At 28.4% G+C, this 13555-nt stretch overlaps 1 protein-coding gene across 8 annotated transcripts; it reads right to left on the reverse strand.

Annotated features, from left to right (window-relative positions):
- Window positions 1–905: 905 nt before the first annotated feature.
- On the reverse strand, window positions 906–10669 carry LOC109816489 (TMV resistance protein N). Of its 8 annotated transcripts, none has more exons than XM_083065077.1 (7): window positions 9830–10668; window positions 8108–9203; window positions 7404–7676; window positions 5943–6842; window positions 5051–5770; window positions 4545–4635; window positions 906–1468 (listed from the first exon to the last, which is right to left on the reverse strand). In XM_083065077.1, the coding sequence occupies exons 1-5, from the start codon at window positions 10405–10407 to the stop codon at window positions 5105–5107; spliced, it is 3513 nt and encodes a 1170-aa protein (XP_082921203.1). In that variant the 5' UTR covers window positions 10408–10668; the 3' UTR covers window positions 906–1468; window positions 4545–4635; window positions 5051–5104. The 8 variants fall into 8 exon arrangements, with proteins under 8 accessions (XP_082921203.1, XP_082921204.1, XP_082921205.1 ...); XM_083065079.1 differs by lacking the exon at window positions 906–1468 and adding an exon at window positions 1695–1902 and having other exon boundaries at window positions 7404–7552; window positions 8101–9203; window positions 9830–10669; XM_029275046.2 differs by lacking the exon at window positions 906–1468 and adding an exon at window positions 1695–1902 and having other exon boundaries at window positions 4550–4635.
- Between the last annotated feature and the right edge of the window lie 2886 nt (window positions 10670–13555).

The raw sequence follows: 13555 nt of genomic DNA on the forward strand, positions 1-13555 counted from the left end.
ACGAGAATAGAGATGAATTTAAATTGCAAAACAAAACAGATATTATAAAACCCTACCATTGTCATTCCTTTATTTAGATCCAGCTAGCAGCACTCTGAGTAGGTACTAAAATTAATAAATCCTAATGCTCTCCCTCATCTGTCAGTAACTGAACCTAAAATCATTCTATCCAACCCTCTAATAGATCTAGAATATGTTTAGTTTCATATTTATAGGATTCACATCCATCCAAGTAAGATCATATTAATCGATTAAAAAAGTTATTTGTTTTATTGTTTTTGTTGAATGTAAAGCGAGAATAATAATATATAGATTTGATTATATAAAGAGAGAATAATAATCTATAGATTTGATTCCTAACACAAATTTACCATAGAATTGAGGGGTATAGCATATGAATTATATATTTAAAGGGAGGTTGGGGTCCATAAAACTGTGGACAGGTTTGGCAGCAGAGAAACCCGGATCATGCAATACTTTTGTGTGTTTGGTTGTGAGGAAAAAAATAAATGGAAAATAGAGTGAAAATAAAATAAAATAAAATAAAATAAAAATTTAACTTTTTAATTAAAAATAAAAAAATAAGCATAAATAAATGAGAGGATAGTGTCTATTATTTTTTAATTTTTCTTTCCCTTATTTTTCTTAATCAAATAACTTTATTTATTTTCAATTCTTATTTTCACTCATTTCACCCAATTTCCTTTTTAAGTGTTGAATTTGGAAATTTACAAACCTAAAAAGCATCCAATAAAATGCTTTTGAAATGCTTTTCCAGTAATGATTGTACTTGGATAAGTGAGGCATCATTGGGTCGGGTCCAGCCAATAAAATGTTGTCCACATAAACTAGCAGTGTGACAAGAGCAGAACACCCAAGCCTAAATAGAAAAGGGAGTTATCAGCTGAAGATTAAACAAACCTAGGTTGAACTAAATTTATGAAACCATTGTCGTGAGGCTTGTTTCAAGCCATACAAAGAGTTGTTGAGCTTACAAACAAGCCTCTTCCCCTTAATAAGATAACCTTTTGGAAGAAGATCTATGTACAATTCCTCTTCTTAACTTAAATCTCTAATGAGGAAGGCCTTATTAACGTCAAGGTTCAAGAAATGCCAATGTTTCTACACTACAATGGTTGACATAATCAGGTTGTTTCTCATAGTAACAGTTCATAAGGACAATTGTTGAGATTGGTAGAAGGAATTTGATTGATTAAGTAGGCTGCAGTAGAGCATTCACCACAGAAACGTAAGGGAACCTTAAACTGGAACAATAGGGTCGGGCATGTTGAGAATGTGCTGGTGCTTTCTATCAACAACTGAGTTTTCTTGAGGTCTATGCGGCATGTGAGCTGATGAGTGAGCTGATGAGTGTACCTTGTTCCAACAAAAAAGAGGTGAGATCCAATTCTTTGGCATTTTCAGTTCGAATTCCTTCACAGGCTTGTCAAATTGAGCCTTGACTTATCTGAAGAAGCACTTAATCAAGTGAGTGGCCTCCGATTTTTGTCTCATAATAGGTGTATCCAAGAATAACGAGTGCAATCATCAACAATTGTAAGAAAATATTCCTTACCATCACAGTGCAGTAAATCAAAGGGACATTTTGAATAGTTGTTATGACTTCATAAGCAATATAAGGAAGGTGATGAAACTTTGACAAAGGACATAAAGAACAAGTATTGGAATCAAAATTGAGGCAATGAGAAACAAATTTTATTACTGATCAGTTTAAAAATCTTATCAGACTAGTGGCCTAATCTATTGTGCCACAAGGTAGCAACAGAATGGCAACAGTATTACATTTATCAGAAAAAACAAAAGACCCAACAGTTGAAAACAGTTGATGCTAAGGCCTTGTCTAAGTTTACCCTTGTCAATCACCCTCTGCCCCTGTGGTTTCTGGATCAAGAAAGCATTATTAGTAAAGGGATACAAAATAAGGAGAACGTTGTAATAAAGCACTAACAGAAAGGATGTTAAGACTGAATTATGGAATGTAAAACACATTTTGGAGAGTGAGAGGGCTGGACTCAAAATTAACAACAGTTCCAATGGCAGTGACTCTAGAACCACGTTCCATCCACAGATGATTCATCTGGTTGGAACATGCGATTTCCATAGCAGCAGTAACAATTAAGATTCCCCACAATTCAGCCACAATTTTAGATGAACCCATATTTCTTTGGAAGATTTCGAATTTGACATGTGAGTGGGTAATAATGTAAATAAATTTAATAATTAGTGAAAATTTAATTATAATTCATATACCACATATATATAATACTGCTCATTAATTTTTATTAATAAAAAATGATTTTTTATTTTTAAAATAATCATTCATTTTAATTAATTTAAATCTAATAGTTTGAAAGTTTTCTCAATAAGTTTCACAAAAATTTAGCCTTTTTATTTTATGATTATGCTTTGACAAAGAATTTTTACATAATTAACTAATTAGAAATTAAGGATGACTTTTATGGTAATTATTATTTATAAAAGTTAAAAAAATTATTATATACAGTAATTTTTATGTAATCGATAATATAATTTTTTTTTCATTGTGAATCATGTATATATTTACTCATTAATTATCATGAACAATTAAGTTAATGATAAAAATTAAGAGATTAGTTTAATTATAACTTACATTTTAAAATAATATTTTACAAAAAATTTAAAAAATAATATGATAAAGTCTCAAATCTTTTCACATATCGTTTCAATAAACAAAAGTTTTGAAAATATAATTATATCACTTTAATTTAAAATTTGACCCAAAAAAGAAGAAGCAATTTCATTGTTTAAAATTGTTGTTTCGAAATTCAATAAGTAAAATGATAAAACATGCCAAGTCTACAAGGGAGGATTTGAGTTTGATTTTTACAATATAAATGTGTTTAAGTCTCAAAATGGGGATGAATCTTATATATAATGGACCTAAAATCATCGTTTAATTGTGGGAATTCAAGATTTCACCAAAATAATAAAGATTGTGAGGAAGAGTTTTTTTTTTTTTTTGGCTAAATTGGTCGTCTTATAGTGTATCACATTAATGGTATTCCGCGTCTTTGAATAGGGAAATTCTTCATATATTCTTTTATTGTTTTGTGTTACATCTCTAATGTAACGTGAAATATTGCGATCCTAAGTACTGTTGTTTCTTGAAGATCTTGTATTGATCTTTGCCTTCTTATAATGCTTGATTCAATTAAGTAGAGTGGTACAAATATGAAGCCATCTTTAATACTGATTTAAGCCTTCTACTGAAGCCATCTTTTTTTTTTTTTTAAGACTAGACCATTTATTGTGATCTAAAAACACAAGATATCAGTCTTTAAACATATTTTAAATAAAGACTCGTTTTTAATCATAATAGAGATTAAAATATCAATAACTAGTGTATTTCAATTAGAGACCATTTTTGGTGCCTAAAATAGTTTAATATAGATGGATAGATTTGTCGCTAATATAACACAATTAGAAACTAAAAATCAGTATTAAGACAAGTTAATAGTGATAGAAAAAATCAGTTTCTAGTTAAATTGCATCTATAACTAAAATCTATAACTAAAATATTGGTATCTAAAGTGTGATAATAGCAAAAATCTTTATCTAATTATATTTTATTTAGAGACTTGAAATTTTGCGTCTAAATAGATAAATAGTAATCTTTTTAGATCATTAATCATTGAAAATGTTATTTCTAATTTTATTCCATTTTTTTATCGACTACAAAGGTTGATTAGAAACTGAATTTAGTTATCTCTAAAGTAAAATTTAAGTTAATCTAACGTGTCTAAATATTTTTAGTCACTATATTAGTGAGTAACACGTCTTACTATAAAAATCAAACTCCACTTTACTTAAATACAGATTATTTAATTAAACTAATTTTCATCCAACATTAATTCAATTCGTTTAGTTTATTAGCTAAGATTATTATTGAACTAATTATTGAGTTGAGTCTCCAATTATTTGGAATTTATATAATTCGTTACAAGACTTTTTTTTTTTTTTTTTTACATTAAATTCGTTACAAGACTTAAAAATACACTACTCTAATAATGTATAGATTCATCTTTGTAAAAAAAAAATAATGCTTAGATTCATTATTAAATTTAATAAATATTAATTATTAAAAATGTTTAATTGATTAAAAAGAGGAATTCACTTACTTTTTAAATTTACATTACTCAATAATTCATATTTTATATTAAATTTCAGCAATTCAATCATTTAATTAAAAGTTTTTAATGTATATATTAAGTTTACAAATTTTTTAAAAAAATTAAAAATTATATAATATTTCGTTATATAGATTCAAATCAACGTATAAAATATTTTCATAATTATTTGTAAATTTGAATTAATAAAACAAAGTATCAAATAATTTTTAAAATTTTTAAAAATTTACATACTTGATTTATATATTAGAAAATTTTAATTTATTGATTAAATAATTAAAATTTAAAAAAAATCAAGATTTACTTTTAAAATAAATGAACTCTTCTTCTATTAAATACTTTTATATTATAACTTACCATACATAATCTAGATTGGAGATTGAGGGCTCTTTATTCTTTCGGTTCTCCACATTTTTTAATGTGCATTTGACTCTTCTCTCTCTTTGAGCTGTATTCAACACATTGTAACTATCAAAAATTTATATCTCAAATATTATAAACTATTTTTTATATATAATTTTTATTTGAGTATTTGTCTCTTCCAATCACCTATCCATTTCAATTAGCTATCTATTATATCTCTATCTCGTTAATTCTAAATTGAATTTCAATAAAAGTATAATATTTTATTTTATAAAAATAATTTTATGTCATAATTTAAGTTATCTATTACAAAATCTAAGTATAATTTATATATTTAAAGATATTTACTATAAATTTTAATTATAAATATAATTTATATTTTTAAAAAATTAGTTATCATAAATTTTAATTATGTAAAAAATAAACATTTAACTATATGCTACACATGTTACTAAAGTACTAGTTAATTATGAAAATTTGCATTAGAAAATATCGTTTACCTTAAGCCTGCCGTAAAGGTTGTTTGTGAGATTGTGAGCCTTCATACAGTGTGTTTAAAGCCCCACATTAGCGAGGTTATTTTCTTTCTCCTTTGCTTCAATATTCTCAACTTCATCCTCCTCTGTGATCAACCAATTGTAAGGAAGATGGATTTTAGGCATAGTGTTGTTGTTATTCTCTACAATATCAAAGTTAATATAATGTACATCATTATCCCAATTTGGATGGGGTGAAAGAGGCTGTCCTAGTTGCTTCCTTTTTAAGTAATCTATATCTTGCTTGAATATGCTGCTCATCCCCCATTTAATGATCTTAACACCTGGGTGGGCTTTAAATGTGATATGTGCCTCATTTTTCACAAAATGACAGTGTTGCCTAGAGATATAAATGATCCAAATATGTTTTGATCCATCAATCTTGTCCAACTCCAAATCAAGTGACATATCAAAGTATTCTTCTGTGTGTTCACCTTCAAAAGAAAGATAAAACGGATGGTGTGGTGGGGAAGACGATGAACTATGTGGAGAAGTAGAAACCACAGGACGATTGTTTGCCTCAAATACAACACAAAAGGCAAAGCCAATCCAATTGTCGTCCATTTTAAAGTGCTTTATCCTTATAACTGAATCCCCTTTAAATCCTTGATTGAACCACAGTGGAACATTTTTCCAACCCCAAGGAACAACAATGTCAAAGCCACACCGAAAATGATAGGGTTCCTATCACCACCACAAGGAAAATCACAAGATTAAATTTTATTCTAATTAATTATAACAATAATATATTATTAACAAAAATAATTCTCACTATCTATCTAAAGACACTAATGATAGAGTGGGCAAACATTTCATCCAGAGATTTAGAAAAGGAATCTATTAGGAGGGTGCAAACCTCAATCAGCCTCATTAGCCATACAAGTTCCAAGTCTTTGCACGGGGACATCCAATTCCAATGAGCAGACAACATATCAGCCACCTTGGGACAATCAAAAACATATAAACCTGATCTATGATCATGAGATCCAGATACCATTTTAAAATATCTTCCCACTAATGAAGCACTTCTTGATGGAAGGTCAGGCAAAGCTGTAAGTTGATGGCAATGAGACAAGTTTAAATATGCTAGACATTGTAGCCCCTTGATGGAATAAGGTAGTGCAACGAAATTATTTCCTTGTAAATTCAGTCTTTCTAAACAACTTAATTCTCCAATAGCATCAGGAACTTCAAGAAGATTGCAAAAGCCTATGTCCAGAAAAATCAAAGATTCTAAATGGGATGAAGAATTGAAAACTTCTCCTAGGGGCATATATGTAAGTTTCAAACATCCACATAAATCTAGAGTTTGAAGAGATGTCATTGTATTAATGTTGTTAGGTATACTAACAAGTTTTTTGCAGTCTCTCAAACTCAAGAATGTAAGCTTTGTAAGGGCTCCAATAGATTCATCAACCAAGGATAAACTGGTACATCCATCAATGTCAAGGTACTCCAGATTTGTTGCACTTGTAAAATCTGGGGTGTTTTCAAGTTTAATGCAACCAGAGAGATGTAGAACTCTCAGAGAACACAGATTAGATTCATCGCCAAAGTTGATGCTGATCAGATTGCTACAATTTTGTAAATTCAAGAAAGCAAGTTTTTCAAGAAGTCCAATTGATGGATGGACTAGTCTTAAACTTGTGCATCCTGAAAGATCAAGTCGCTCAAGTTTTGGGATCCCAGAAAAATTTGGGGTCTCTAAAAGATATTTGGAGTTGCTCAAATCCATCCTTTTCAAGTAGGGGAAATTCTGTGAAAAGAAAATTAACAACAGACAATTAATGTCTTTTTTTTTTTTTTTAAAAAAAACTTAAAATTCCATTATCTCACTTTAATTTGGCATGCTTTCATCATTGAAGATTTGCTAAAGAAAATAGAGAAAACGTTGTGCACAATAAAGAAAGAGAAAACTTTTGAAAGCCTCACATGAACCTGAAAAAAATTAAATTTAATAAAAATAGATGAATTTTGTATAATATGTACTGCTTCCTTCAAAATGGAGAGCACAGTTTGTATTGAATTAAAGAAAAAATTGTAACAAAAAAATTAATTAAAGAAAAAAAAATACTACTCATTTAATTTTTCTTCAATAAGATTCTTCAAAAACTTTTAAAAAAACATTAATATATTTAAGTAAAATATATTCAATTTTTGAATTTTTTTAAATTATGAGGCCTATGTAAAATTAAAAAAGAAAAGTGATCCAAATGCAGTCTCATCATTTCTTTTGAAAAATTGTTGAGATAATTGTTCTTTCCATGATTATTTGATCCAGTAAAAATATGTGGGGGGAAAACACCATTTAAAGTACCTTGAAGTCTTCCCATACATATTTGATGCTACTATTAGGTATATTTAACTCCACAAGACCAAAGCCGGTAAAAAATGACGGCAAAGAAGCAAATGGATAACCATGCCACAGAAGATATCGCAGCTTGTTAGACAGAAAATCAAGGCTTCCTGAAAAATTAGTATGATTTAATATAAGTAATGTAAGGTTCTTCATTTTTGACAATCCATCCACGCTACATTTGAAGATATCTTCTTTTTGATTTAGAACTATGGCTTTAACATTGTCTGTTCCCTGAGAAATAAAGAACAAACACTTGTAAAAAAGAATCAATTACTGAAAGGACTCTTTTCCATAGAAATATAAGACTTTTATTACATTAAATTTTATTTAATAATTACAATGCAAATTTTATTTATCTATTGAAAAAAATGAAGGAATTTAAATATTTTTGAAATAATTGTGACAAAAGAATTATTGAAGTAATGTTAAGATAATATGATTTGTTTAGATAACATAATATTTTGTATCTTTGTACAAAATTGGTAAAATTATTAACTATAAAAAAATAATGAAAATGATTATATAAATGTTAAAAAAATTAATATTTATTGTAAATGAAATAGTCAATTCTTTTAATGTTTCTTCGTCTCTCATACTTAAATATATTTTTAATTACTCAAAAAGCAAGTATATTTATTTTGAAGATATAACTAACTTGTTACCGTTTTATTCATCAAGACGCGAAAGAAGTCTTCATAAAGCCATATTCTACTCCAAGATCCTGGCTCTTCAGGAAATTGATCACGAACAATTTTCTTTCCCAATTCTTGTAACGTTTCATGCATGTGAACTTCTTGATCTCTAATAGTTATGAGTGATTTCTCAATGATTCCTAGAATCCCAATGTGAGGGTGTAATCCACAACAATCTAGAATTCGCTTAACATAATCCTCCCTCTCCCCTTTAAAGAAACAAGCAATATGTAAGAAAATTTCTTTTTCATGATATTGTAGTCCATCAACACTTACTTGAAGGACATTCATAATTTTATCATCCGGACTATTCTTTAATCTATTCAAGGCATCTCTCCATTGAGTTGCATCACGAGTACACAAGAAAGAACCCATTACTTTAATTGCTAAAGGAAGGCATTGGACATATTTTAGTACCTCAGGAATCAACTCCACACAACTACTACTCTGGTCTTCAGTTTTGAAGGCTTTTCTACAAAACAATTCACGAGCATCATTTTCATTCAATAATGAAACCTTGTGCACATATGCTCCATACACTTTTAGAATATGCTCATCCCTAGTGGTAATAATCATTCTACTTCCTTTGAAAAGCAATTTAGGATTTATGGCCAAATTATCTAATTGCTCTATTTGGTCTACATTGTCAAGAACCATTAAGACCTTCATGTTGTGTAGCCTATTCTTTACAATTCCTGATATTTCTAAAGAACTACATATTTCAAGATTTTTCTCGTCTATTGTTTGACGAAGAATATTTTTTTGTATAGCAATAGTGCCTCCATCTTTATAAATTTTCTTTACATCCTCAATGAAACAATAAGCATCAAACTTGTATGATATTCTATCATACAAGGCAGCTACAAGAGTTGTCTTTCCAATTCCACCCATTCCCCAAATTCCTAAAACTCGAAAATCATCATTTTCTAAGTTTAATTTTAAAATATTTTCTAACACTTGCACACGTGGTTGTATTCCAATAAGATCATCAGCAAATCCTGAAAATTTATGACCCAATGTTTTTATTACTGCTTGTACAATCTCTTCAATTTGTTTAAATTCTGACCTGGCAAAAAAAGAAAATTAAAGAAAAATTCAACTAAAAAATCAATGAAAAATTAAAGAAGCAAAAATCTATAATAGGTTAACACGTTTTCCATCTCTTCATGCTTTTGTTGATATAAAAATGAATATTAATTTTGCTTTCCACCCACCAAAGTAAATTATTTTGCATGCAAAATAACTCAATTGATCAACATCACAAATGCAAAACCGAATGTAGACGACAAATAAATAAACTTTAAACACAAATATATATTGACATTGTTATCCAATCAAAATCAAATTAAAATTGCACCATATTATTGCATAATAAAAAATAAATTTAAAAAATAGATTTAATAGTCATATACTATCGGTATAAAAAAATTTATATAATCAACTAATCATAAATTATTATTTATATGACTTTTGATATATGTAATTATTATAAAAATTAACAAAATTATCATTTATAATAATTTATCATTAAATAACTGTATAAAATTATTTTACTGTTAATATATAAATTTTTTCTCATAAAAATATTATATTATTAAAATGAAACTCAAATTCTACTCCCATAAACAAACCAAGACTACATGGATAACTAGATACAAAGTATTGTGCCAAACTTTAATAGTCAATACATACTTGTTCCTGACATCCCAACCAGCTGAACTGGCCAAACCCGTCATTGCTCTCCCCCACCGATGAACCTTGTCTGGATCTTGTTTGAATTTCCTTTTGTGCAAAGCAAAGGCATTCGCGTACACCCCATTCTGGTATCTTACATGAGACGGATCCACGCCATAGAAGACAGGGAAAACAACTTGGTTCAAATGTTGTCGGCATTCAGCAATGGTGGCCATTTCATCCAAGCACCACGTCGAGGCAGCGTAATCTTCCGAAAAGACGATGATAGAAACCCTGGAGCCTTGGATCGCTTGTACAAGCTGCGATGAAATGGATTTCCCTTTCTGGAGCTTCTTGTCATCCTTAAAGACGAAAATACCCTTTCGGATAAGATGAGCGTAGAGATGGTCAACGAAAGTGTTGCGCGTGTCAGCACCTCTGAAACTGATGAACACGTCGAATCTGTGGCTTTGGATGGTGTTGGAGTGATTGGAGGAAGTGGATGCCGAGTTTTCTGGGCCCAACGGGCTTGAATGGGAGGATGATTTACGACCCAACAGGGCCCGACAGGATATGCAAGAGAATAAGGTATCCATGAAGTTCAAGTTGCAGAGGCAGTGGAAGAACGATTGTGTGTGTTGGGAAGGATGAAAGTAATGGGATTGTGGAGTGAGGAATTTGAAAGGCTTAGGTTATTCCGAAATATAGTCAAGTCAACTGCGCCTGTGTCGGCAAATACAACTCAGAAGAGATGAATGTAGTCATGAAATTATGGAATGGAATCCATTCATGAATATTCGGAATGAGAGTGTCATATTCTGAGCACCTACTCCCTTGGAAAATTCTTCAATGAGACATAGAATTTTCTACGTGGGTTTTCCATGGACTTTCTCACAAAGCCTAATTTATATAATATCACATCAGTTTGATTGATCTTGAACAGTTAAAAATAGATTTTCTATTAAAAAAGTAATGTTCATTGCATTGAAAATATAAAATATAATAAATATTTGGTTTGAATGCTTTTTTTTTCTTCTCTTATAACTAATTTTTAGAATATGTAATTTTGATCATCATTTTTTTATTACAAATTTAGTATCTTAATTTTTAAAATTAATTAATGTTGGTCTATGTTAATATATATGTCATTCAAAATTAAATAGAAAGTTTTGATAAGTATATGTGAGTGACATTACATACGTGCACTTATATATATATATATATATATAGAGACAGAGAGAGAGGATGCTTCAAAACGACACTGATATAACTTTTATTAAGTATTATATCGCTTAATAATTTTATATTAAATGTGAATTTTATAAATCCAACTATTAGATTAAAAGTTCATATCACTTTATCTTGTATATCAAATTTTGTTAAAATTAAATAATATCTTGAAGGTAATCAAAGCAGTGTTTTAAAACCCGGACCGATCCGGCCGGTCGGACCGGTTGGACCGGGAACCGGTGGTCCAGCCGGTCCGAATTTGAAGTTGGATCGGTTATGCAGTCGACCCGTTTCAAACCGGATTGAACCGGTCAATTTTCCGGTTCAACCGGTGAACCGGTGGGTCAAACCGGTTCAACCACTTTTTTTAAATATTTTTTTTAAAATTTTTTTAAGGGACCATAAATCACAAAAATAATAATGAAAATTGAATCTCTTAATGAAAAAGCAAGGAGTCTTATTAAATATAACAATGACTACTTGTTCTAATATATTTGTTTGCAATATATACAACTTAAATAACTTTTATAGTATATTATTAATTTTAAATTATATATTTAATAATGCAATATCTATGTAAATATTACATATATTATTTTGTGATATTAATTGCAAGCATATTATATATGTACATATTGTTTATATTTTTAATTTGTATTAATATACTGTTTAACATGTAATTTTTTTATGTATTTTTTTACAAAATAAAAATAAAAATAATTTTAAATAATATAGAAAAATTAAAATTTAAAATAAGATATGAATTTATTAAAATTTATAAGTATAAAATATATTTAATATGAATATTTTTTAATAAATAAATAAAAATCGAGTCATGCGGTTCAACCAGTGACCCACCGGTTCAACCTTTGACCCACTGACCCAGTACCTTAACCGGTTCGATGACCGGTCCGGTTTTTAAAACTATGAATCAAAGTGTTCATATTTTAGTATATTTTGAAATAAATATATTACGTCAATTTTGTTTTATAAAAATAACGTATCAAATCATCTTAGATTAATATAAAATTTTGTATATATGATCTAAAAGATATGAACTTTCAATCTAACAGTTGGATTTACAAAATTCACATTTAGTATAAAGTTATTGAGCGGTGTAATACTTAGTAAAAGTTACACCGGTATAATTATAACTCCTTCTATATATATGTGTATGTAAAAAAATAGTGATATAAAAAAAATTATATTAATAAATCATAAATTTTAATTATAATAAAAAGGAGTGTAGCATGTAAATGTTCATTATATGAAAGTCAATTAAGAAATTTGTAGGTGATAAATTTTAATAATTAACTTACTATCATTTCATTTTTATCTAAAAGAATTACAATATTGATAACAAAATTTAAACTTAAGATCTTACTCATACTATACTCGTTGACCTTGGTAGTTTGGATCGGGCTAGCGTAGTTGGCCCACAAGTTGCCCACTTCTTTTTTATATTTAATATTTTATATTTTACTAATTGTTGAAAAGTAAAAGACAAAGATCAATAGTTTAAGAGTGAGAAACATGTTAATAATAATGTTCATTTAATGTGAGTCACTTATAAGGAACACAAGATTCATATTTGCATGAAAGAGGTAAAGGAAATACACTAATATCATTTAACTTGTATGAAGTATAAGTTGATTTTTTTTTATGATTTTTGTATAATTTATTTCATTGTTATTATTATTATTATTATTATTATATATATATATATATATATATATATATATATGTGTGTGTGTACGTGTATCAATTAATTAACTTGGTTATTTATTTTATAGGAATTTTAAAATTTTGAGAGCACAATAACTATTAATATCAAGAAATCTAAGTTTGATATTTATTTAAGACAATCAAATGTTCTATTATGAGGCAGTTTTAATATCTTATTGAAAAGAAAAAAATCATTGTAAATTTGTTAATCTTGCAAAGTAACTTCTCATGTAGTAAGTATTTTATTGTGGATTATGATATTCTAATCTACTTTTAGTATTAGCTTTCAAATTTCGAAATGAAATAATTTAAAATATTTTACACATACTTAATTGGTTACATGATTTTATAAAATAGTAGATGAAATTGTATTATATAATATATAAATATTCTCACAATAAAAACACATTAATAAAAGAAATTGTCTTCAATTTTGAATTTTGGAGAAAAATAAAAAATATTGCAAAAAATAAGTCAGTCCAAAAGTTCCACACAAATTTGGACTTAGATATTATAATCCATGATTCGTATTGGGCTAGCTCTCAATAGGGAAGGCGTGCATGTTGACCGGCAGTCTCCAATTAGGCACGTGGACATACATTTTATTAAAATATTTGTATCGATAAAACTTAGAACATCTTATAAGCAACTCCTAACTACTTTAAATGAGTCTCACTGTGCCAAATCACTCATAAATAACTTATTATATTTTTACAATTTTTGCTTTAATGAAAATTGTTTATAAGCACCCTTACTTTTTTACAACTCATACTAAACTTTTTGACACCT

Source organism: Cajanus cajan, chromosome 10, assembly GCF_000230855.2.
Source record: "Cajanus cajan strain Asha chromosome 10, NIPB_CcT2T_4, whole genome shotgun sequence".
Classification (NCBI taxonomy): Eukaryota; Viridiplantae; Streptophyta; class Magnoliopsida; order Fabales; family Fabaceae; genus Cajanus; species Cajanus cajan.